The sequence below is a fragment of the Megalops cyprinoides genome, chromosome 10 (genome assembly GCF_013368585.1).
Source record: "Megalops cyprinoides isolate fMegCyp1 chromosome 10, fMegCyp1.pri, whole genome shotgun sequence".
Taxonomy (NCBI): Eukaryota; Metazoa; Chordata; class Actinopteri; order Elopiformes; family Megalopidae; genus Megalops; species Megalops cyprinoides.
Window position 1 is genome coordinate 23,901,583 of NC_050592.1, and position 24,357 is coordinate 23,925,939.

Genomic DNA, 24,357 nt, shown 5'->3' on the forward strand with positions numbered 1-24,357 from the left:
GCATGAGCCCTGCCGTGTGTGACGCATGCCAGATGCACAGGGGCACGTTGCTTTTTTCCTTGCATACAACTCCCACTTGCCAGTGATTGGCCTAGACCTGTCTCATGGGGACAATCAGTCAAATGATTGGCCAATAACGAATCGATCAATAAATCAGTGCGCACTGTGTGTGAAGAGAACAGCAGGGCCTTCATTGTTGTGTTGTGTAGGTTAGTTATCTGTTTTCTCACTTTCTGAAATAGGCCTTTTGGGGTTGTTTTGTCCTGAATGGAAAACTATTCAATGTATTTATTAGTCCTCTAATTATTTAATGATCAAATATGTTTGATTTTTCTTACTCTGTTCATACGACATACAGTATGCACAGATGAATGTCCTAAGAATGCATTAATTTTCATTTAATTTCGTTTCATTTTTCATTTTAAGAAATCAAATTAACGAGCTGCCAAAATTTTGCAGAAATGCCAATAACCCTTTTCCTCCCAGGTTGTCTTTAGAATCAGTGTACTAATGTTTTTTAAGGGGATAACTTTCGAGTAAAGCGCTTTTCTGTGTGAAAATCCTTGCTTTTGAGATGGTGGTGCTGGAGTGTGTGATCTCCACAGCTTTTAATGCAGTAGTTTGCTAAACCCCCTGGACCTCTCACTAAAAGTGTCTAAAACACCAGTCGAAAGCGTGGTCGCGAGTGTGCCTGAAAGCACTGCCGCTGGTTGGGGCTGGAGGTGTTGCTTTGCACTGGAGCTTTGGACGTGCAGATAAAGTGCTGGACTGTGTTCTGAGCACTGACTCACTCTGGCTTAACCCCTGTGTGTGTGTGTGTGTGTGTGTTCCAGTACAGCTTGCCTGTCTGCATACTCGGCCTCCTACCTCACGCCCTCACGTTTTCAGCCTCGGTTTGTGGTTGAGGCCATTGGCCTGTGTGTCCTGCCATGTGACCCTCCACCTCACATCTTTCTAACTTCACCCAACTCCGCCTGTCCTTCCCAGAATGCTTTGGAATGCTCCTATACTAAAAACCATGTTGAAGTGGTCTGTTGCCATCATCTGTCTTTCGTTTCCTCCCCCCTCCCCTTGTCCTTTTTATTTCTCCCTTTCCGCGTTGTTTTTTGGCGTCTGCAGGGGAGGGCCTGTCGGCCTCCCGCCTGTCCCTCCTGCGCCGCAGCTCCTCTGTCTCCACCCTCAGCCTGTACCAGCGCCGGGTGTCTGACCTCATCACTCACCTCCGGCCCAGCCCCTCCGCTTCCCCTTTCGTCACGCCCCAAAACTCGCCCCCGCTGTCCCGTAGCATCTCGGCCCCGGCCTCGCCCCTGCCCTCACCCCTGCCCCCGTCTCCCACCACCCCGGAGAGCCCGGCGTCCTTCGCCGAGTGGGGGGGCATCCCGGAAGTGGTGGTGTACCCGCCCGAGGAGGACGAGCCGCCGCCCCTCGTCCTGCCTCAGGAGGAGGGAAAAGCAGCGCCGGCGCCCGGGACGCCTGGCCCCGCCCGCCCGTCGCTGCTGCTGCCGCCGGCGCCACCTGAAGGCAAATATCTGGGCCTGAAGGGCCGTGCTCTGTAGCCTGCCAGTGTGAGTCAGGGCCTGCAGAGACACTAGCGACAGCATGCGGGTGCTCCAGGCCCCTCCTCCTGCTCTTCCTCCCACTAATCCGCACCCTCCCCCCTCCCCCCTCCCCCCACCCCCACCCCCACACCTCCACACCCCACGGTGCGTGTGCGTGTGTGAACCCCCCTGCGGGTAGCCCCGTCTCTCCTCCCCTCGTCCTGCATTGGGTGCTCTCTCACAGCGTGTGCCAGCCCTGTTTTTCCAGCACTGTTTGTGTCCTCACTGTTCAGATAGAGTGGGTGTGGCGTTATTGTCATTTTGCTTTATCTATTTATGACAGACACGAAGCCAGTCACAGAGTCAAATCCTTCACTCAGTATTCATTTTGTGTGTGTTCTCAGAAACAACCTGTGGAGGATGTGCTTTGATTTGTGACGCTTTTGACAAACTGCAGTGCCTTGTTCGAGCTGTTAAACTCAAGCTCTTCTCGGTTTTTTTGGAAGCGACGACACTTAGTCCACAGGTTTTCTCAGGCCACAAGATGTAATGCGTCCCTGTGAAGGTCATGGTGAAAGTCATGAAAACACACGGTGGGAAATGCTGGTATCCCAGTATTGAAAGCCATGGAGTCTCATTTTGCTGGAATAATGGATGTTGAAAACTCAGTGCTTTTTGGTTTTTGTTATACCTGAGCATCAAAGCATCAAAATAGGTGTAATCTTTGGTGCTTGTGACCAGTTTTTTTTTAGCTTCATTTTCAGCCAAAGCCTGACCTTTAGAAACTATAAGCAACACTACCAGGCTGCTTTCCTGTGCTTGCACAAGATAGCTCCAGACTGTTTCAGTCTCTGGTAATCAGATGTAGAGAGGATCGTTCACATTAATTTCCTCCAGTGCTGATGATTTAATGCCTTCCTCGCTGGAGTCTCAGAATCTGTTCTGAATAAACTCCAGCATGTTCAGAGCTCTGTTCTACACTGTTTCCCAGTAGAGTTTAGGATGAAATTCAAGATTGCTATTGGCGGTGAAGGCCCTGCACAGACTTACTTTAGATCTTTTAGAACATTTTCCTGTTCTCACCCACTTGTCACCAGTTGTAGATTAGGCTTGTCTCTTAAAAAAAACCCTATGTTGTGAGCACTGAAATGATATAAGTGCAGTCCTCCAATACACATTATTTTTTTCACATTACGAGTCCCACAGTGCACCACAGCGGGATGCACACCGATTGGAGGATGGGGGCATCTCCACTGACGACTACAGGCGCCTCACAAGCTGTTAAAAAGACGGTCAAACCCCGCTGTTATACCCATCCCTACGCCCGGAAGAACAAAGCTAACTTGTTCTGGTGGGGCGGGTCTGGGTCACTGTTGGCAGACAAAGTGGCTGGGATCAAACCCCTGGCTGCAGGTCTCAGCCTGCCTTTGGAACAAATAGTTTAGCTGACTGAGACATTTGGGAGCCCCCAAATAGTCACTCGATTAGTTCTTTTAATCCCTTAGACCTTCAGGCACAGTCTCCATTTCATTGACATGTCGTCTAGCCTCCCAGCGTCAGTCTGCTGGTGAGTCTTTTCACGCTATGTGTTACAGTTTTAGAATGATACGCCTCATAATCAGACGGTGAGTCAGTGAAAATGACACACTTTTAAAATCGCTCTTTAAAACCTTTGCTGTTATAGTGACTATAAATTACTGTGTGTATAAATTTTATTGCAGGTATTTGTATCGCACTTTCAGAAGTACTTTTCATGAATTGCATTGTACACATAGTAATAGAATTATTATTCAGCCGGTAACATGCATCTTATGGCACGAGAGAGTCGTGGTTGATTGTATCAATCCCTGATCAAGCCCTTTTATCAACCCCTGCGTATGTTTCCTGCAGCCCCTCACGGTAGGACAGCGTTGCAGGTACAGGCACGGACTGCTCGCCAGCGTTCGCTTACGGCGAGTTAAAAATAACCACACCGAGCTGGCGGGTGTTCACGTGCTGTCATCTTTGGACCGGGTGACACTGGGTTCTGTGCGGCCAGCCCCGGGGTCGCTTATTAATAGAACAGAACAGGGTGGTTGAGAGCATTCCAGATACTGATTTGGATAGAGAAGAGATGTGGAGGGGGGTGGGGGGAGAAATTCTGTACTCTTCCATGCTGTCGGAACATCTCTGCAGACCCTCTTGAGTCTGCGTTTGTCTGAAAGCCGGTCGCTCCATGCCTTGGAGGTGGTCTGTGGCCTCTGGTCTTGGGCCTGCCATTTGCCTGGTTCCACCTCTCACTGGGACTTCTGGGCAGGGCTCATTCACGGGCAGATCACTCAAAAGGAGCGGCAGAACTCTGGGAAGCACCACGCTGTCAAATAACGCTGTCATTGTGCTAATTAGTGGTGTGACATTTTGTTTAATTGGGGGGAAAATCATTTAGATTAGTTGAAGGTGTCCCTCTTGCAGGGTCCATTCCGGAACACTCTGTCTTCACCTAACAGTAAGCTGAGATGGAAAAAAGAACTGCGTGTACCTAGCATATCAGTTTAGAATTACCCTTTGAGTGCTTTGCTTTGGAGACTAGTATGTGAGAATTCCCAGAATGGATCACTGTTATTGCCCCTCAACACACACACACACACACACACACACACACACACCATTTCATAAACGGTTTGCTCCCAGTCTTCAGTACTACTGCTATTCACTACTGTCTTAACAGACTGCTCCCAGCATGCATCAGTGTTGTTGGCACGTTCATAGCTCTCTATGTTGACAGTTCCCAACATTCTCCTGTGCTGCTATCATGCACACACAGTGTTTATTTGGTGGAAAATTTCCAGCATGTAGATGCAGTTCTGTCGCTATGGACACTGCACTACAGGAAGTGAATTCCCAGCATCCCCCCATACTCCTGGGAAATGAAACCCTCACCTGGGAAAATGCACAGACCCACTTGTCCCACCTATCACTGACATTACCCGTTCAGTAGTTGCTTTTTCCCTTATTAAGCTTCCTGTTTGAATCCAGAACACTTGTGAATCTTTAATGCTGTGCATTTATTTATTTGCTGCCGATTTGGACATTTTTAAAGTGCTTACACAGTCCTGCCACTAGTTACCTAATAGCCCAGGGGGCAGCTCTGTCCAGGAGGAATGGGTACGATCCAGAGGAACGGGTACTTATGGATGAGGTGCGTCCGTTACAAGTTTGTTTTAGGATCATCGGTGTGGAGCTGGGTGATGAGGGCCCGTTGAAAGGCATGTACTGAGGCGCATTCTCGGCTTAATCTCCCGAATCGCGCCTAGTCCCTCTAGGTGGCGGGTCCCACGGTGTCCCCGGCCCCTCCGCTAAGCCTCGGTGGCCCGAGAGGCTTTGCCCGGAATGTGGGCGGTGACATCACCCGACCGCCCCGCACGCACGCGGAGGGAAACTTTTTTTTCCTTCAACGGGGGAGCTCAAGCTCAAGGAAACGTTCACCCCGCTCACGCCGCTCTTATTTTTAATTTTCATTGACGTCACGCCGGCGGGCTCGGTGTCCGGTTGCCGTGTTACACCATCCACGGCCTCTTTTTTATGGCCCCTCTTTTTCTGCTCGTGGACGAATATGGGAGCTTTACTATGTTTACAGGTGTTCACTGGATGATGTGGGCATCCGCCGGTTCCCACGTGAACACGCCGCCAGAGACGCTCGTAAAAGCGATACCACACATGCTGTTCCTTTGAGGTCACCGCGCTGGGGGGGGGGGGGCGGGGGTGATGAAAACCTCATTTTTCATTTTCCCAAAATGTAAAAACCCGATGACCCGCAGAAGTGTCAGCTCAGGAAATCCAAAGGGACTGTTTGTGGGTGACAGAATGAATTCTGCGGAGAGCACTGAAAGGCCTTCATTGTTTTCTGTGCAATTTTCAGCATGACAGCATGTTATCGCAGTCTGAAACATAGCCTAAATAGTAACAGGTATATAACACTATGCAAACTCACCCTAGAAAGTGGGAAGATGATGTGCTGTGTCCTCAGTACAGAATGTTATGTTGAGTATGACAGCTGTGCTAGAAGAGGCATGTGGCAGTTTGAGTCTTAATTCGGTGGCCCTGTGCACAGTGTACGTATTCGCTAAGCTGCAGGAGATGTTGTGTGCGATCATACTGTATAAAGGGGAAGAGATTTGCCTTTTGCAGGTCTAGATGTCAGATCTGTTATCCATCACTCAGTTCTGGCCGGCAGGAGTGAGTGGCAGCAGATCTTTTCTGCTGGATCTAGATGTTTAATCCAGCTGACAGCCTCCATGCTGTGTGGTGCTGCTGGGGGCTGCATTGCAGGCCCGCTGCAGCCTTTATCCTGATGCCTTTTACATCCTCCGTCCTCGGGGGAGGAGATATGCCCGGGATCAGAGTCTCTCTTTACAGAATGGCTGTTTCCCATCAGCCCACATGTCTGTCCGTCAGGCTGACTCCTCCCTCAGCATGTGACCACTGCATGCCCTGCTGCAGACACAGCAGATGCACTGCCCCCCCCCACCATGCGGGCTCCTGTTCTGACTCCTTGTCTCCTTCTCTCTCTCTCTCTCTCTCTCTCTCTCTGTTACCGCCCCCTGCAGGTCTCCTTGCGTCCCCGCAGTCTGCCCCGGGGAGTCTGGAGAACAGCAAACCCAGCGAGAGTCGCATTAACGGTAGCGGGGGCAGCCGAGAGAACAGCACCGTGGACTTCAGCAAGGTACTGCCAAAGATGCCTCCTTCCCTGTGACAGGAACTCCATAAAAGTGCTCCCTCCAGGGCCCTGATGCAGAGATCACTGTCTCACTCACGAATATTTACATCCTGAATATGCAATCACACAATCGAGATTCCAATCTGAAGAACACAATTAGTGGTGTTTCAGCAATACATTTCAGTTAATTTTTATAGGCACCTAACTCAACAGAACTGATTCAGTGATACACTCAGCTTTTATTGAGAAGTATTGCATTTGGAGTCTCATTTCTGTGGCTGTGTCCATGCTTGGAATTTTTCCCAACGGTTTCTCCAGTATTGCTGTACACAGCTGAGAAATCGTTCCTTCTGGAACTCACTTAAGGTTGGATAACTGGGATGTACAGACCTTTTTGTTTTTGGGGCTGGGTTGGTCTTGATGAAGCCAGCAGCTGTGTCTCACCCCAGCACCCCCCCCCCACCCCCCAACAATGATCTCTGTCCCCCCTGCTCACCTTACACCCCTCACCTTTTGGTGTCATTCCACACCACCTCAGAGAGAGCCCAACTGTGTCTGCAAATGCGCACCTCACATTTGAACTTTGAGCGGCACCATTCTCCGGAGAGCTTATTCATAGCCTCCCTCACACCAGCCTGCTGTAAGCAAAGGGCTGACCTTTGCTCAATTGACCTGCTCAATTTCCCTGCAGCCCCACCACAATAGTCCAGAGTAGGTTTACAGGAGCCATCTTTATCTGTTACCGAAGTTTGATTTCAGAAAATGTACAGTGTCCAGGGTGGTGTGGAGGATGCAGGGGACCACAGAAATGAGAAACTCCAAAATTAAGTGGCAAATAGGCTGTTTGGGAGAGGATGAGATGGTGACCAGAGTGGGACAGATGGCAGTAAAAGATTACCTGTCCTGTGAGGTGCTGTACTAGAAATGTGGAGCGAAAAAAAAACAAAAAAACATTGCACACTCCTTTGCTATTCCTCTCAAATTTCCTGGATGGCCGTGCCACCCTGGAAGACATGCCAGTGAGGGCAGCAGCTGGAGGGGTTTGTAAGTAGAAGGGTCCTGTTTCCATCCCTCAACAGCCCTGAGTGACGCTGCCCTGGAGACAGGGCTCGTGTTCACGGCTCTGCCCCCTGATGAATTTTGGGGAGGGTGTAATGAGTGAGGGATGGGGTGATCCGGCCCAGATGGCCCCAGGCCGTCCCCTTGTCTTCATCACGTCTTCCTCGCCTCGCCAGGCTTGGAACTCCCCAGATAAGACCTCCACTGGTTGACGTGCCCCCGTTATAAAAGACCCCAAAAAGATGAGATGGAAAGATCTGGTCTGTGGGGAGGGTGGGGAAACAGACACTTTCTATTGGTTGATATAACAGAAGAGTGCATTCCCATTGGCCCATCCACAGCCAGGGTGTCAGTCATTCATCTCCTTTGACTGCTCATTAAAGCGACGGACTGTACTACCAGGGCACGCCAGACTGAAGATACAGAAGGCACCAGGCTGAAACAGCAAAGACCAGCCCTCTGTCAACACTGTCAACGTTTCCCTTTTATTTAAATGAACTGGTCCTGTAAAAATGCTCTGAGCCGTGGTTGGATGCTGGCAGTCATCTGTTGTTTTTATGTAAAAATGTTCTCAGTTCAGTACCTCCTCCCTTTTCAGCACTCAAGCCACACAGTGTCACTCGATACGCTGTGCTGAAAGGGAAGAGGCAGGGGAAACCTGGAAAGGGAAACTGTTTTAATTGTGGAGATGGTAGGGGTAGAGAATTGACCGTGTGATTGTGCGATTCAGAGGTAGGCTGTGAGAAGTTAAAGCTGTGACCCTGTATGTAATTGTGCAGATTATCTGGGAGGTAGTTTGTAATTACAGGAGTGATATGGCTAAAGTCGTTACCCGATCTGTAATTACAGGGGTGGTATGGATAATGTTGTGAACCTGTCTGTGTTTGCAGGGGTGATATGAGTAATTTGGTGACCCTTCCTTTAATTACAAGGGGTAATATTGGTAAAGTGACCCTGTCCATAAATACAGGGGTGATCTTAGTAAAGTGAGTCTGTTGATATAGAGGTAATCTGGGTAAAGTTCTGACCCTGTCTATAATTATGGGGGGTGAAGTTAAAAGCTGGGTAAAGTTGTGACCCTCTCCCTGTTTGTTTTGCCTGGCTCGCACCCGGGGCCCGTAGGAGTGCCACCCGTCCTTTCACTGTAGTTGTGGCTCCCTCGGACTGGGGCCCAGGAAGCCGGCAGTAAGTCTCCTCCGGTCTGCGCCGGCGTTCGCCGACCGCTTGTCAGTCAAACCCGTGCTGTGCTCGTGACGCTGTGGCCGTGAAGAATCGATCTCTGTGTCTGACCGTAGTACTGTGGAGCCGTAGTGACCCGATTGCTGTTTTGTGACCGTAAATATGGTGGAAGTGTCGTTGTGTCGTTGTGCTTGCAGTTTGTAACCGTAACCCTGTAACCCGAAATGATTGTATTCACTGTGATGGAAATGATCCTACTGCTCCCTCGTCGCTGTCAGTCCCTGGTGTAATCGCTCCTGTTTGTGTGTTTATAATGATGAAATAGACCTTTTCTGCTTTGTGGGTTCTTATTGATGAATGTGGAAATTTTAAAAAATCACATCAGTTCCATTTGGTTCCATTTCCTCATATTGGTTCCAGTCGTTTCATTCCCTTTTTGTATGAGATGTCAGAGGTAATGAGTACTTACACATTGTGTGTGTGTGTGTGTGTGTGTGTGTGTGAGCGGGTGTGCATGTGTATACATTTTCAATGAAATAGTGCCCCCCCCTCCCTACCCCCTGCTTTTGGCTATGAAACGAACCTGGCTAATCCTTTCACTTGGCAGCAACAGGCTCAATCTCGTCCAAAGCTTGATTTGTACAGCCGAGCCATTTCCATATGCCAGAAAGACAAAAATATCCCTGTTATCATTTTTGCAGCGCCCTGCAATCCTTGCAGAGACTGAGAAATCTTGATCTGTTGTCCTTGTGGTCTGCTGTTAGGAAAAGTACATCATACCACTGGTCATAAGAGTGGTGATACAAGTCGAGATAGTGTTGATCAATCTATTGACTCCTGTCTAAGGTTACATAGTGTTGTAGAAATGCAGACCAGAAAGCTGCTCTGTCTCAGTTCAGAATGTGAGAGTACATCCAGTTGTTTTCCTGACTCCTGACACTGTAGCGCCCCCCTCAGTCTGGTCCTCAGTCTGCCGTTCCCTCTCCTGGATTCTGGCAGTGTAACACCCGTTATCTAACCCCTGACCGGGTCGTGCTCCTTGGCTCCAGGTGGACATGAACTTCATGAAGAAGATCCCGCCCGGGGCCGAGGCTTCCAACGTGCTGGTGGGCGAGGTGGACTTCCTCGAGCGGCCCATCATCGCCTTCATCAGGCTGGCTCCCGCCGTGCTCCTCACAGGCCTGACGGAGGTGCCCGTTCCCACCAGGTAACGTCCCCCACCTTCTCCCTCCCGTCTCCACCCTCAGAGCCTCCCAGCATGCCTCTGCTCCAGCTGTTTTACAGTGGTATGGTGGGGGTATGGAATATGGACATACTGAACTGATGTAATGAAAGCAGAGTGCTTTGTTATGGTGACATGAGTCCCTCCACGTGAGTGGCTGTCTGGCTCAGCAGCAGACCTGCTCTGTATCGCCACCTGGTGGCTGCCTGGAGTGCATTCGCTCACCCGATTTGCACAGAATACGTGGGAAAGAGTGACCGAGGAATGTGGATGAACAAGCTTGGTTGATGTCGCATTTCAGTGCATGGCTGGCTGGCTCTCTGTGCAACACTAAGCCATGGTGGTAATCTTGGCCAATGACCTCGTTTAGAGGGAATTTACGCAGCGAGGCAGAATAACCATATGGATTTAATATAACCTTTGCACATTTAAAACTTTCAGAACGGTGTGCGTTTTTTCCCAAGAATCATAGAGATTAATTTTTCCCCCCTTGCTAGCAAACAGTGCTAAAAACTGTTTTTAAGAGGGTAAAACTTGAAGTAATCTTTCATTTTTCTGTGGCAGATTTTTGTTTCTGTTGCTAGGTCCCTTTGGCAAAGGGCCACAGTACCACGAGATTGGAAGGTCCATAGCCACACTGATGACAGATGAGGTGAGCTGGCCGGATGGCCCTGTATTCCCTGTACTCACAGACTCGCAGCTGGTCATCACCATGCATTCACATCTGTGACACAGTAAAACACATACAGTCACCTTTTCATATGACAACTGACATAGGAATCTCTCATACAAGTGACATAGTAAGTAATCTTCTTATTTCACAGTACATACTGTAGGGTATCGTGTGTGTCACGTGTCATAGGATTTGTCTCATGATGTGACATGTGTTTTCACATGTTTGTCAAAGTGGTTTTCCTATGATCGCTGACATAATGCTCTATGACGTGGCGTAAGGATTTTCTTGTGATGTTTGATATATGTCATTATTTTACGACCGTCATAATGCTTATATTTGACTATGTCATAGTACTGTAATGTAAGTTGTTAAAATCTATTATGAATTCTCATGACAGGTTTATGAAGTACTTGGGAGGGAAATAACTATTCTGATTTGTTTGGCAATTTTGCATCACAAGGTATCACTTGCATAGCAATCCTTGGAAAATGCCTAGCAATTTAGCATAATTTCTGTTATTTTAAATGACACCAAGGTTGTTCCACAGAAATTACCAAAAGGTCATCTTAATTATATCATTAATTATAACCAACAACCCCCCTAATACTAGATTATCATGAAAGCAGTTTAGATAATTAAGTCATTAATTAAAAACTTCACTCTTTACATTTGTTAATTAACAAAAAAGAGCACATTTTCCAAATCAGAAGCGCATCTTTATTATTCATATATTCATTTGAGCACTGTCTTTAGTTTTTTCATTCAGAAATGAATTTCAACAGGCAAAAATTTCACAGCATTTGACATTAACATTTGTTTATTTGGATATTTGTACGTACAGTTTGTTTTTGTCAGTTATGATTTCATGCATGCTAAATTGGGTACAGTGCCTCTCTTTTTCCTCTCTTGGCAGTCTCTTAAAGGCAGTCCCATGACATCTCCATGTTTTAATTCCTTATTTTTTTAACGGAGTGCGTTGTATGAGCTCACAGGCATAACTGAAATTCCTCACACGTCACACGTTATCGTTGTATGTCGAAGGACACATGTCCAGGTCTTAGTTTACTTCTGTCTTGAACTTAGGTTTATGAGCCTTTTAATGGCAGCCAAATGGCATGGTGGGGTCATGCTATTTTACCCAACATTTGCTGCGCAAGGGAGAAGTAATTTTCCACCCACAGATGTCATTTTGAAATACAAAGATATTCTGATGGCAAACCTTTACCTTTTTACCTTGTACCCAGCTTTTTCACATATGTTTTATGTAATTCTTTGGTTACATTAAGTTGTTAAGTTGTTGAATAACACCATCTCACTGAGGCAGACAGCATGCCAAAAATGTTTGTATCTTTATCCCTGTTGTAATCATATTCCTCCCACCCTACAGATTTTCCATGATGTTGCGTACAAGGCCAAAGACAGGAACGACCTTTTGTCTGGCATAGACGAGTTTCTGGACCAGGTGACTGTGTTGCCCCCTGGAGAATGGGACCCCACGATACGAATAGAGCCCCCAAAGAGTGTCCCATCTCAGGTGAGCACCCTTGCTCCATCCCCCACCTCCACCTCATCCCTCCAACCCCCACACCAATCAAAGTTCTTATTTCATAAGATGCAGAGATCTCTAAAATTCAATCAAAGTACTTATTGAGCTTGTTACACGGAGAGTCGGGGCCCGTTACACTGAGAGTCAGAGTCTATTACACCATTACACTGAATAGGGGCTCATTACGTAGCGATTCACAGCCCGTTACATCATTACACTGAATCAGATTCCTTAACGCCATTAAACTGAGTAAGAGTTCATTGCGTGGAGAGTCACAGCCCATTACATCATTACACTGAATCAGAGACCATTACACAAGTCCCCGAACTGAGAATACTAGTATTTGTCATACCACAGGAGAAGCGTAAGATGCCTCACCAGCCCAACGGCTCGGCGATGGCCTCTGACATGGTGAAAGAGGTGGAGCATCCCGCAGGTCCTGAGCTCCAGAGGACCGGGAGGTGAGTCCCCACAATGCCCCACCCTTCCCATGGTGCTTTGCTGCCTCAACATTGGAGAACCTTTCTGTGCCCGTCTGATGGATGCTAAAAATGTCCACATTAGGAAAGGGAGAAAAGAGCATGGTGGCATTGCTGACCACAGCAAACAGCCTGAGGTAGCCAGCAGTAGTAAGGGGCTTAGAGGGAGACCCTCCAGCTGAAGGCAGGGCAGTCATCGCCATCTGGGCAGATGCCAGCATTCTGAATGATGTCATGCACTGTGTGTCCGGTTGTGGGCACTGCCAGTCTTGGCTCCAGATCATGTCCACCTCCAGCCCTGCAGCGGTCCCGACCCGGGTGATTCAGGGTGTGTCCTGTCATGTCAGTGGCAGGTAGTTTTCAGTAGGCGCTGAGTAGGATCAACCATGGATCTCACGGTCCTGGGGTGGGGGCGGGGGCGGGGCACTTTAAGTCCCTTTTGATGAGTGCTAATACAAGACCTGACTCCACAAAAGCACAAAATCACCTTATTAAACAGGCATTAGGGAGATGAAAAAGAGTGGCGTGGAGGAGAAAGGGCAGTGTTTTAATGTTACAAATCTTCAAAGCCTTTCGCGGGGTGATTTATTAAAAAGTGCTGTATCACACACTGAGCAGACACTGTTGGGGGCGTCTTTGATGGTAAGTTTTCGTAACCCTGGCCCTGCAAAGGACCCCTGTTGAGAGGACCTCAAGAGTTTCACAACGCAGGGCTTTAAAAAACAGATTGAGCATGTTAATTAGGTAAAATGGTCACACGTTACCCAACAGCTCTGATGCCACTTTGTTTAAGTGCGGTTGTAACTGGGGCTCTCAGTTTTGGGGAAGTTCAAGTAACTGCAACCACCAGACATGTGCCGGCGTGCATTTTTCAAAAAAATGAGTGCTTTCTTAGATGCATTATGTGACGTGAACAGACTGCTTTGCAGTCAGAATGAGGGCCTTGATTATCCACCTTGTTTTTAATGTCATGTTGTATAAATGCCATTTATGTCACTGGGTCCATTTTGAAATTTACAGCACTTCTAATAGCAAAACAAATTACAAAGGGCTAATGTGTTGGTGACTCATTGAAAATGTGATCTTGGAAAGGGCCTCAGAAACTCCGTGTTCCTAATGCTCTTTAATTTATGGCCTCTTTGCCCTCGCACAAGAGCTCTTTTGGGGTGGGGGGGGGTACATTATTTATGAGTGTGGCCAAACAACACTTGAATTTGCTTCTAAATAAAGCAGTGAGCTGTCAGACTGTGTACGCTTGATATAGGAGGAGGGAGCTGTGAACCGAGATTGAGAGAATCTCAGGACTGCTTCTGTCTGCCTGTCAAATTATAATCCATCAAGCATTCGGTTGCTATAGCAACGCCTCGCAGTGGAAGTGCCACAGAGCACTTCACGGAAAGTGATAATGAAGCAGGGCGCAAATGACACACTTATTCTGGGAATTTTAAATTAGATGAGCAGACTTGACACAGACTTGGATTGGCTTGAACTTGGAGGTAGCACCAGTGTGGAGCAGCGGTCAGGGCAGCAGTGTGGAGCAGCGGTCAGGGCAGCAGTGTAGAGCAGTGGTCAGAGCAGCAGTGTGGAGCAGCGGTCAGGGCAGCAGTGTAGAGCAGTGGTCAGAGCAGCAGTGTGGAGCAGCGATCAGGGCAGCAGTGTAGAGCAGTGGTCAGAGCAGCAGTGTGGAGCAGCGGTCAGAGCAGCGGTGTGGAGTAGCGGTCAGAGCAGCGGTGTGGAGTAGCGGTCAGAGCAGCAGCGGGGAGCAGCGGTCAGAGCAGCGGTGTGGAGCAGTGGTCAGAGCAGCAGCGGGAAGCAGCGGTCAGAGCAGTAGTGTGGAGCAGCGGTCAGAGCAGCAGCGGGGAGCAGCGGTCAGAGCAGTAGTGTGGAGCAGCGGTCAGAGCAGCAGCGGGGAGCAGCAGTCAGAGCAGCAGCGGGGAGCAGCGGTCAGAGCAGCAGCGGGGAGCAGCGGTCAGAGCAGTAGTGTGGAACAGCGGTCAGAGCAGTAGTGTGGGCAGCGGTCAGAGCAGCAGTGGGGAGCAGCGGTCAGAGCAGCAGTGGGGAGCAGCGGTCAGAGCAGCAGTGATCAGTGCAGCAATGTGGAGCAGCGGTGTATTGAAAGTGGATTTGCACGCTTATCGTTTGCTGTTCCCTCAGGATCTTCGGAGGCCTGGTGATGGACGTGCGGCGCAAGGCCCCGTTCTACTGGAGTGACATCCGAGACGCCCTGAGTCTGCAGTGCCTGGCCTCCATCCTCTTCCTCTACTGCGCCTGCATGTCCCCCGTCATCACTTTCGGGGGGCTGCTAGGGGAGGCCACGAAGGGCAACATCGTGAGTGCCTCATCAACACCACACAGCATTACAACAACAACATTACCTTTGCAGCTTCATAAAGTTCATGCTTTAGGTTAAATTTTCACCTTATAACCAAAAAAGCAATGTAATAATGTAAAAGTAATAATGTAAAGTGTTTAGTTGAGAAAGTGAATTTTTTTCAATTGTCAATTATTCCATGCACCCTGCTGCCAAGCTTTAGTACATTTTGGCTTCCTGGGCAGTCCTCTGACTGGTCAGGCAGGCTGAGGGCTGCCCAGGGGAAGCTCTGGGTTTGGGTCAGGAATCGTGGGCAGGGTGGAACAAAGGGGGACAGAGCACCGTGATGGAGGGATGAGAGTACCTCAGCTCCACTGTCCGAGGTTTAATACGTAATCTCTCCTCTTTGTGTTTCTCCTTCCTTTTGCCTGTCTCCCATTCTCACTCCCCTCTGTCTCTCTCTTTCTCTTCCTTTGCCTCTCTTACTCTCGTTCCTGTCATTCTCCGATTTCCCTCACCTTCTGTTCCCTCTCTTTCTCCTTTCTCCTCCTCCTCTCTCCCTCTGTGTGGGCTAACAGAGTGCCATAGAGTCCCTGTTCGGGGCATCCCTGACGGGCGTGGCCTTCTCTCTCTTCGCGGGACAGCCCCTCACCATCCTGGGCAGCACCGGGCCCGTCCTGGTCTTCGAGAAGATCCTCTTCAAGTTCTGCAAGTGAGAGCTGCTCGCCTGATGTGGGAAGGTTCTAACCAATCAGCCCTTCACACATTTTACTTTCTAATATTGTCACATAGGTTTAGCAGTCGCAGGAACAAAATGCACAGAAATGCCAGTTGAAAGTGTAATAAATATAAGAGTAGTTGTTATATCTGAATTATTTATGCTGCAAATTAAAAGATGGTGGTACAATGAAGATTATAAGGAGTCGGACAATAGAATCATTGTGGATCTTTCTGTGGGACACCCCAAGAAGGGTCTAGCTCCCTGCTATGTAGGTGTATGGTAGGCTCTGCCAAGATGTCATATGCAGAATGGTGTACTTGCTATCTGTGTATGGTATACAGTATTTGAAGTGTGGGTGCTCAGCTGATCAATGTTCTTATTAGACCTAGGCTTTGGAGCAGTGTCTGTACTATTCTCGATTATTTTCAGCTGTAGAGTGCAAAGGGGGAAAGGGACGAGGATATTGTCTTTCAAGTACTGACGAAATGTCAAGGTGTAATCGAGCCATGAAAATGTCAGAGTGCCCTCTAAAGAGGGCTCATTAATTCTTCCTCTCCGGGTTCAGAGGGGACACATCGGCAAGGCTTGCTTTTACCACAGCGCCCTCTGCTGGCTAATGCTTGCAAAGGCCGCACTGTGTGTTCAGTGTGATACTAGGAGTTCAGTACCTCAGTAACGGTGCTCTCCGATTGGTCGTTAGGGACTATGGCCTGTCCTACCTGTCCCTGCGCACGAGCATCGGGCTGTGGACGGCCTTCCTGTGCCTGGTGCTGGTCGCCACGGACGCCAGCTCGCTGGTGTGCTACATCACGCGCTTCACCGAGGAGGCGTTCGCCTCCCTCATCTGCATCATCTTCATCTACGAGGCCCTGGAGAAGCTCTTCCAGCTGGGCGAGCTGTTCCCCATCAACATGCAGAACGAGCTGGACAACCTCACCTTCTACACGTGGGTCCCCTCCGCTCCGCACACCTCACACTGCGGGGCTTAGCCGTTAGCCACACCCCCAACAAAATCATGTAGCCCGGTGGTGATTTGCTGTGTGACTGGGGTGGAGAATAGTTTTGGCTGCCCAGGATTTTCTTTGAGTAAAACTTCCACAAGTAAATTATGTATCAACAAGTCAGGTTTTACTCAAACAGGTTAAACAGTTTTCTTAACAAAGACAATGTAACAGACACTGTAATGGATATCCATTTTTAATATAATGTAATATTACATGACATTACATTACATTACATTACAAGAATTTAGCAGATGCTCTTATCCAGAGCGTTCTGACTTCCATCAGAATAGAACATAAGTGCATCCAGTCAAATTAAACAAGCAACAGTGTCAGACTGGGCTCACAACACTCCTAGACTAGTGATAAATGACCTTCGTCATTATTATTAGAGACAGGTTAAATAGATGGGTTGAATGGCCTGGTCTCTCCATTGTCACGTCCTTGTGACACTGAGTCCAGCCCTCCCGGAACGTTGTCATAGCGTCAGTCCTTAGCAGCCTGCAGTGAAAGTCCCCTCGACTGTGCCGTGAGGGAAGTGTTTGTGCGTGTGCTGACCCCTCTGCCGCCCCCTCAGGTGCCAGTGCTCCCCGCCCGCAAACGCCACCACCGAAACCCTGCGGCGCTGGAACCACACCGGCTTCACGCCGGACTCCATACCCTGGAGCGACCTCAACATGACTGTGAGTGTGTGTGTGAGTGTGTGTGCGTGTGTGTGTGCGTGTGTGTGTGTGCGTGTATGTCCGTGTGTGCATGTATGTCCGTGTGTGTGCGTGCGCGCGTGTGTGTGCGTGTGTGTATGTGTGCTTGTGAGTGTGTGTGTGTGTGTGTGCGTGTGTGGGTGTGTGCGTGTGTGTGCGCACGTGTGTGTATGTGTGTGCGTGTGTGTGCGTGTGTGTGTGTGCGCGTGTGTGTGTGTGTGTGTGTGTGTGTGTGTGTGTGCGTGCGTGCGTGTGTGTGTGTGTGTGCGCGTGTGTGTGTGTGTGTGTGTGTGTGTGTGTGCGCGTGTGTGTGTGTGTGTATGTGTGTGTATGTGTGTGTGTGTGTGTGTGTGTGTGTGCGTGTGTGTGTGTGTGTGTGTGTGCGTGTGTGTGTGTGCGCGTGTGTGTGCGTGTGTGTGTGTGTGTGTGTGTGTGCGCGTGTATGTGTGTGTGTGTGCGTGTGTGAGCATGAGTGAGGACTCTGCGTGTGTGTTGGTGCGTATAAGTGAGTGTGTGTCTGAATGTGCTGTTGGTTGTGCTGTTGTGTGTAGCCACGTGATGCACCCTTTGTGCACATTTTAGCTTATCCTCAAGGAAGTGACTAAAACGCTCTCTGTCTCCTCTCTCTTTCCCTTTCTCTCTCTCGCTCTCTGTGCAGATGTGCAGAAAGCTCCATGGGGAGTTCGTGGGGCCAGCCTGCGGAGACCACGGCCCCTACATCCCCGATGTCCTCTTCTGGTCCGTCATCCTCTTCTTCACCACCTTCTTCCTCTCCTCCTTCCTCAAGCAGTTCAAGACGAAACGCTACTTCCCCACCAAGGTAACCCGGGCCACACCCACGCCTTATCGTCAAACATGACAGTCCCCTATGTAGCCAGTGCATGTAGTCTCCTGCAGTGGGATTCTTCTTCAAAATGGGGTTTATGTGTGGTCGTGTGGTTCTTGTTTAATTTAAATATTTATATCTGATCTTATTTATCTTATTTTTTTATTAACATATTTCTAACATTACTGTTTTCCGAGCAGATGCTCTGATGTTTTGTGTGTTTTGGGGAAGCTCGATGTTTACTTTTCTCTGTTGCACAAGTGTTACACTGTGTTATACTGTATATGTTGTAAACAAGTACAGAACACAATTATAAAAGCAAAGCGTTTTTAGCCTGACTTGTCTTTAGCTCTATCGATTGGTAAGCTAACTGGTAGCTGTTTAAAGAAAGTAACTTCTTACCCAAACGCACTCAAGTTAGCAATGTCTTAAAAATGAACAACGTTAATGGTTCTGTCCTGTAGGTGCGGTCCACAATCAGTGATTTCGCTGTGTTCCTGACCATTATGATCATGGTCATGATCGACTACCTTGTGGGTATACCGTCTCCAAAGCTGAGAGTGCCCGACCGCTTTGAGGTAGGGGTCTGTGTGCTGTACCATTTGTGAACTATAATCCTGGGTCTATGACAACTATTTGTTTGTAAAGACAATTCACTGTAGTTTGTATGTATGTGTATTTTTGAAGGTCTGTGTGTGTGTGTATTGTTGTGGATATCTGTGTGTTTGTGTGGGTCTGTGTGCGTGTGTGTGTCTCCTGGCATGTCTGTCATTGTGTATGGGTGTATCTTGGCATAGTCTTAGCACGGGTGACTCTTAGCATAATGATGCACTCATTTGTAATTCGTTCTGGCTAAATGACGTGATGTAATATAATGTAATGTCTGAGCCTTTCCTGCCAGTAATGTGAGCTGTGTGTTGTGTGCAGCCCACCTCTAAGAACCGGGGCTGGCTGATCGACCCGCTGGGAGAGAATCCCTGGTGGACACTGCTGGCGGCGGCCATTCCGGCTCTGCTCTGCACCATCCTCATCTTCATGGACCAGCAGATCACCGCCGTCATCATCAACCGCAAGGAGCACAAGCTCAAGGTGGGGGAGTGGCAAATCTCCACAGAAAGAGAGAACGAGATGCATAACTCTGCCATTTTAGCAGTTGCCCTTCTTTAGAAAAAGACATTACAAAGTAAATTTCAATTTCCATTTCAAAAAGAATTTCCTGAAGCTTTCAAAGTTCAACTGTCTCACAGTGTAATGGCATGTGAGATTGTATTAAATATTGGATGTAATGCTGGCAGACCTACTGTTTAATCTCTGGAGTTTTATTTGTTAGTTTTGTTAGCGTAGCTGATGCAGCTTCCGATGCCCTCTCTCTCTCCCCATACAGAAAGGCTGCGGGTACCACCTGGACCTGCTGGTGGTGTCGGTGATGCTGGGCGTGTGCTCGGTGATGGGGCTGCCCTGGTTCGTGGCCGCCACCGTGCTCTCCATCACGCACGTGAACAGCCTGAAGCTGGAGTCGGCGTGCTCGGCCCCCGGGGAGCAGCCCAAGTTCCTGGGCATCCGCGAGCAGAGGGTGACCGGCCTCATGATCTTCGTGCTCATGGGCCTGTCCGTCTTCATGACCTCCGTGCTCAAAGTGAGTAGCTGTTCCTTGCTCTCTTGTTCCCTCACTCCCTTAGTCCCTCGATCCCTTGGTTTTTCATTCTTTCACTCCCTTGGTCCCTTGGTTTCTTACTCACTCACTCCCTTGGTCTCTTGGTCCCTTGGTTTCTCACTCCCTCACTCCCTCACTCCCTTGGTCCCTTGATGTCTTACCCACTGTCTTGGTCCCTCCATCCCTTTGATTCTCACCCCTTTGGCCTGTCTCTCGCATGGCCACTCCTGCCATAATTCCCAGGCTTTGCCACTCGATTTAATGTAAGAGTAATAAACTGATGAATCCATTACACCATTTTCTGTCCTTGTCTTTCCTCAGTTTATTCCCATGCCAGTACTTTACGGTGTCTTCCTCTACATGGGCGTCTCCTCCCTCAAAGGAATTCAGGTAAGGGCACAGCCTCCTTGGCCTTGTCCTTCCTCGTGTAGCTGAGAGAGAGTTCCGGCTTTATTTTGTTCATTTTTTTTCCCTATTATCTATGCTTATGAAAGAAGACTCTGTGCTTAAATTCTTACACGCTGCCTACTCAGGACACTAGGCTACTGATATAGGTGACCAGATGTAAAACTACAGCTGCAGCTTTTGCTGTTCTTAAAATAAGGTCTGCTGAATTTTAACGAGTTAAACAAATAAATAAATTAAAAATTACACTTTTGGACTGAAATTGCAACTTGCAAACATGCCAGCAGAGCTTTAGATTTACTGGCCACATAGTGCCATCTGGTGGTGCCAGGGCATCCTCACTAACCAGCCCTGGGTAAAGTTCCATGAAACCCGATAAGTTATCGTACATAACAGTTTGCTCTTTTTTTCCTCGCATTAGTTCTTCGACCGGATCAAGCTGTTCGGCATGCCGGCCAAACACCAGCCGGACCTGATCTACCTGCGCTACGTACCCCTGTGGAAGGTGCACATCTTCACCATCGTGCAGCTGTCCTGCCTGGTTCTGCTGTGGGTCATCAAAGCCTCGGCCGCCGCCGTCGTCTTCCCCATGATGGTGAGCACAGAATGAGCTTCTACCCCCCCCCCCCACCAGGGCCGGGCAAAGCTGGACCAGAATCAGAATCAGAATAGACTTTATTGTCATTGGCCAGAGGAATAAGTTACTGCAGGCCATTCTCTGACTGGCTCTGTCTGACTGTCTTTCCATTCCCCCCACCCCCCACTCTGTGTGTGTGTGTGTGTGTATGTGTGTGTGTGTGTGTGCAGGTCTTGGCCCTGGTCTTCGTCCGTAAGATGCTGGACTTCTGCTTCACTAAGAGAGAGCTGAGCTGGCTGGACGACCTCATGCCCGAGAGCAAGAAGAAGAAGGAGGACGACAAGAAGAAGAAGGCGAAGGAGGTACCTGTCTGCCGGCACTCCTTAAGGCACCTTTCATAACGCCTCACTGAAACGGCATCCATCCGCGTCGGTCTGGTTCACGTTCCGTTTGTCTGTGTCCTTGGCTGCAGGAGGCCGAGCGCATGCTGGAAACTGAGGAGAGCGAGTCGATGCAGATTCCATACGACAGTGGCAACCTGCTGAAGATTCCCGTCAAGACCCTCAAAGTCAGGTCAGTGTCCTGAGCCGGGGCCCTGGGCGTGAAATCAGTAAATGGATTAAAAACTCTGGAGTATAATTATGCATTTAAGAGTGTGTTCACAGACAATGCTGTACCATTTCTGTATTTGAAGAAAACAGTCTTTCATTTGATGTTGTGTCTCACCTCTTGCAGTGCCCCTGTGCTATGATGCAGCTGTTGGGTTCTGTAAGCAGGAGATTATAAGCATTATAGAGGCTCAGATTACCAGTGCTGGTCCTTAAGGTTCTGCACTTTTGTCCATTGTATTTCATAAAGCTACAAGGAGCGCAGTATATCCACCAACGTATAATTGCATATAATCACTGCAGTGGTTCCATAATATGGTTCCAAAGATGTAACTGGATGCTTTCTTTGCAGTAATACACACAGCGGTTTGTTACTGGTGACAGATTCATGCCTGCTAAATCATGTACTGTTATAAAAAGTGTCACAGAGGGTTGTATTGTAAGAAGTGAACATCGTCCTCTGTGCAAGTGAGAGCAGCAGCGCTACAGCGGTTTGTTTGGTCCCCGGATTTGAATCCTGGACGTGTTTATCTCGAAACAGATCGGACAGCGTAGCTTCAGACTCCTCTTTCGTGGATGAAGAGACTGCAAGAGGGGTTGGTCTTATATTTCAGGCCTGCTTTTTGAAAGGGTGTTTTTTTTTTGGCCTTTTTTTTTGTTTTTACAATTAACTTGATCTTAACTTCTACCCTCATGTGGAGTGGGTGCATGGCTCTGAAAACAAAACAAAAAAAAAACGCTCACAATAACATTGCCATTAAAAATGAGCTTTGATATCGGATGGCTTTCTCAAACCAGAGTCAACAATGCATCTAATGCACCTACGTGGCCTAGATGAAAAAGGAGGTGTTTTCACTAAGCCTTTAAGCACAGGGATGTCCATTTGAGCCTCCTTCTTTTAGGACCCCCATTTAGAAATCAGTCCATTTTTTTTCCCCATCCATGTAAATGAATGCTGTACATTCCAGTGCTGCAACTGTGGGAACAGCTCATTGATTATTTGACAGGCTGAATGATTAATCACCAGACTAATGCATTAACTGTGACCCGTTCACTGGGTGAGTAACAGCTTTCAGAGGGATGGAGGATGTAGCTGCAGCATTCTCCCACTGTGATGCAGACATTGCAGCAGCAGTAGGGCCCAGATGGCAAGGAGAGGTGGTGCACAGATAACCAGTTTCTATAGTGTATGGTGCATTTTTAATGGCAGCCCCACAGACAGCAGTATTGGGGATCATTCCCAAAACATAACCATCATCCCAAATTTACCACCAGATCGACGTTCATTTGGTTTTAACCGTGGAGTACGACTGCGTTGTGCGAACTGGATCGAAGGTGGTGAGTTTAGGGTGATGTAAGTGCTTTGTTGACGAGGTGCGCCCTGTTGTACAGTACAGGGGAGAAAGCACGTGCCCATTGAGGCGTGCCCCTGTGTCCTAACCTCGCTGCCTGTCACACTAAAGGTTTGTCCGGTCTGTTTTCCCCTCCCCCATCCAGCTCTGACCCCTCCGTTGTAAACATTTCTGACGAAATGGCCAAAACCGCTGTGTGGAAGGCCGTTGCCATGAACGCTGACAATGCCAAAGTATTGAAACCTAGCCCAAGGTAGCTACAGCCCTCGCTTTCTAATCTTCAGTCTTTTTTTCCCTCCCCCGCATCACTTTCTGTCTCTTCTTTCCTCCTCAGCTCTTCGTTTGCTTTCGGTTTCTGTCACCATCTCGGCGGCGTTTGTCTCTGGTCGCCTCAGGCCGTTTTGCTGTGTGCCATTTTAACCCGCGACAGCGTGGCTCTGGGGTCACTTACTGCACCCTGACTGATGCACCTGCCTCACACAACACAATCACTGGACTCACAGAATGCTCAGAAATGTAAAAGTGCTATCTACACATAATAACATATATATATATATATATATATATATATATATATATATATATATATATACATATGCAGAATCTCATACATCTGTCTATCTGTGCTGTCATGGGGGCGAGTGACCTCTGTGATGACCTCAAAGGGGAATCTCTCAGGATGCATTAAATGACCCCGGCTGCCAAAGTGATCACATGCATGAGCTGAAATCATGTGTATTTTGGAGGCGGCTTGGTGGACATACAGGGTGATTCATTCGTTCATTTCATTTAGTGTCACGGAAGTCTGAAAACCTACTTGGGAGAGTGGAATACTGAGTGAAAACAGATGGGTGTGATCACTGCATGGAGTGACATCCTGCAGGAGAAGCCTTTGCGTACCACGGCCTGAGGCGCAAGCTGAATTAGAGAAGTGTATTTTTAAAACCTTTCAAAAACCTATCACTACACCCAGTGCCTTCCTGTTCTCACTCTCAACTCCAGGTCCAGGTTCTCAGACTCTCTTCAGACAGTGGGCCATTGGACAGGAAGCTTCTGAGAATGACTTGTAAAAATTGCTACATTCAATTAGGGCAGTAATGAGAGGTGTGGCAGGGTCGATTATCAACACTGTAAGTGATTGTGTGGTTCTTTTTTTTTATTACTGAAGGAACGATACAATACAAGTCAGATAATACATCACACTTTCCTTCATTTAATTGAACATTTACGATTATTTCCAACCATAAACGTTAAATGAAAAAAGTTGTTTAAGACTTGTAGACTTTGTAATGCGGCAGTGCGCGAGGCGGATTTCAGATTCGTGAAAAATTTAAACTTAACCCAGATTTTGAAAGCATCCTGTCCGGTGGCCTCCTCTGCAGAACATCATAAACGCGCCGCGCGCTCGCACGGCCCGCTGCACCGCTGCATGTGACGGTGGCTCTTCCTCTTCCTCTTCCTCCCACAGCCAGGAGAAGATGGCCTGCATTAAGATCAGCATCGAGGACGAGCAGGGGCACAAGTACGTGGACGCGGAGACATCTTTGTGAGGGGGCGAGGACTTTCCCTCAGGGCTACACTGCGTTTAGGGCCTCAGTCTACGGGAGGGCCAAGAAGGGCGAGGCCACATCTCTCTGGCCTGAGTGTAGCTAACCCGACTAGCTAGTGCCAGTGATGCCAAAGGAGTAGGGCAGGGCCAGGGGGCAGCGACGACGTTGTCATGGTTCGAGTTCTTTTGTTCTTCTCTTCTTCAGACATGCTTGAACGATTGTTTTCACCTACTCAAAGGCAAGTGTTTCATTTTTA

At 48.5% G+C, this 24,357-nt stretch overlaps 1 protein-coding gene across 1 annotated transcript in view; it reads left to right on the forward strand.

Moving 5' to 3' along the window:
• The window catches only part of slc4a7 (solute carrier family 4 member 7), a 57,078-nt gene extending 32,977 nt beyond the window's left edge, over positions 1–24,101 (forward strand). Inside the window, exons 7-26 of the mRNA XM_036538920.1 lie at positions 1,120–1,521; positions 6,125–6,240; positions 9,522–9,679; positions 10,259–10,346; positions 11,758–11,904; positions 12,274–12,377; positions 14,550–14,724; positions 15,285–15,418; positions 16,128–16,373; positions 17,006–17,111; positions 17,788–17,949; positions 18,420–18,533; positions 18,883–19,044; positions 19,340–19,591; positions 19,931–19,999; positions 20,436–20,609; positions 20,822–20,953; positions 21,064–21,164; positions 22,697–22,804; positions 24,020–24,101. Of these exons, the coding sequence (XP_036394813.1) occupies positions 1,120–1,521; positions 6,125–6,240; positions 9,522–9,679; positions 10,259–10,346; positions 11,758–11,904; positions 12,274–12,377; positions 14,550–14,724; positions 15,285–15,418; positions 16,128–16,373; positions 17,006–17,111; positions 17,788–17,949; positions 18,420–18,533; positions 18,883–19,044; positions 19,340–19,591; positions 19,931–19,999; positions 20,436–20,609; positions 20,822–20,953; positions 21,064–21,164; positions 22,697–22,804; positions 24,020–24,101 (3,032 nt within the window). The remainder of the gene's footprint in view (positions 1–1,119; positions 1,522–6,124; positions 6,241–9,521; positions 9,680–10,258; positions 10,347–11,757; positions 11,905–12,273; positions 12,378–14,549; positions 14,725–15,284; positions 15,419–16,127; positions 16,374–17,005; positions 17,112–17,787; positions 17,950–18,419; positions 18,534–18,882; positions 19,045–19,339; positions 19,592–19,930; positions 20,000–20,435; positions 20,610–20,821; positions 20,954–21,063; positions 21,165–22,696; positions 22,805–24,019) is intronic.
• The last annotated feature ends 256 nt before the right edge of the window (positions 24,102–24,357 follow it).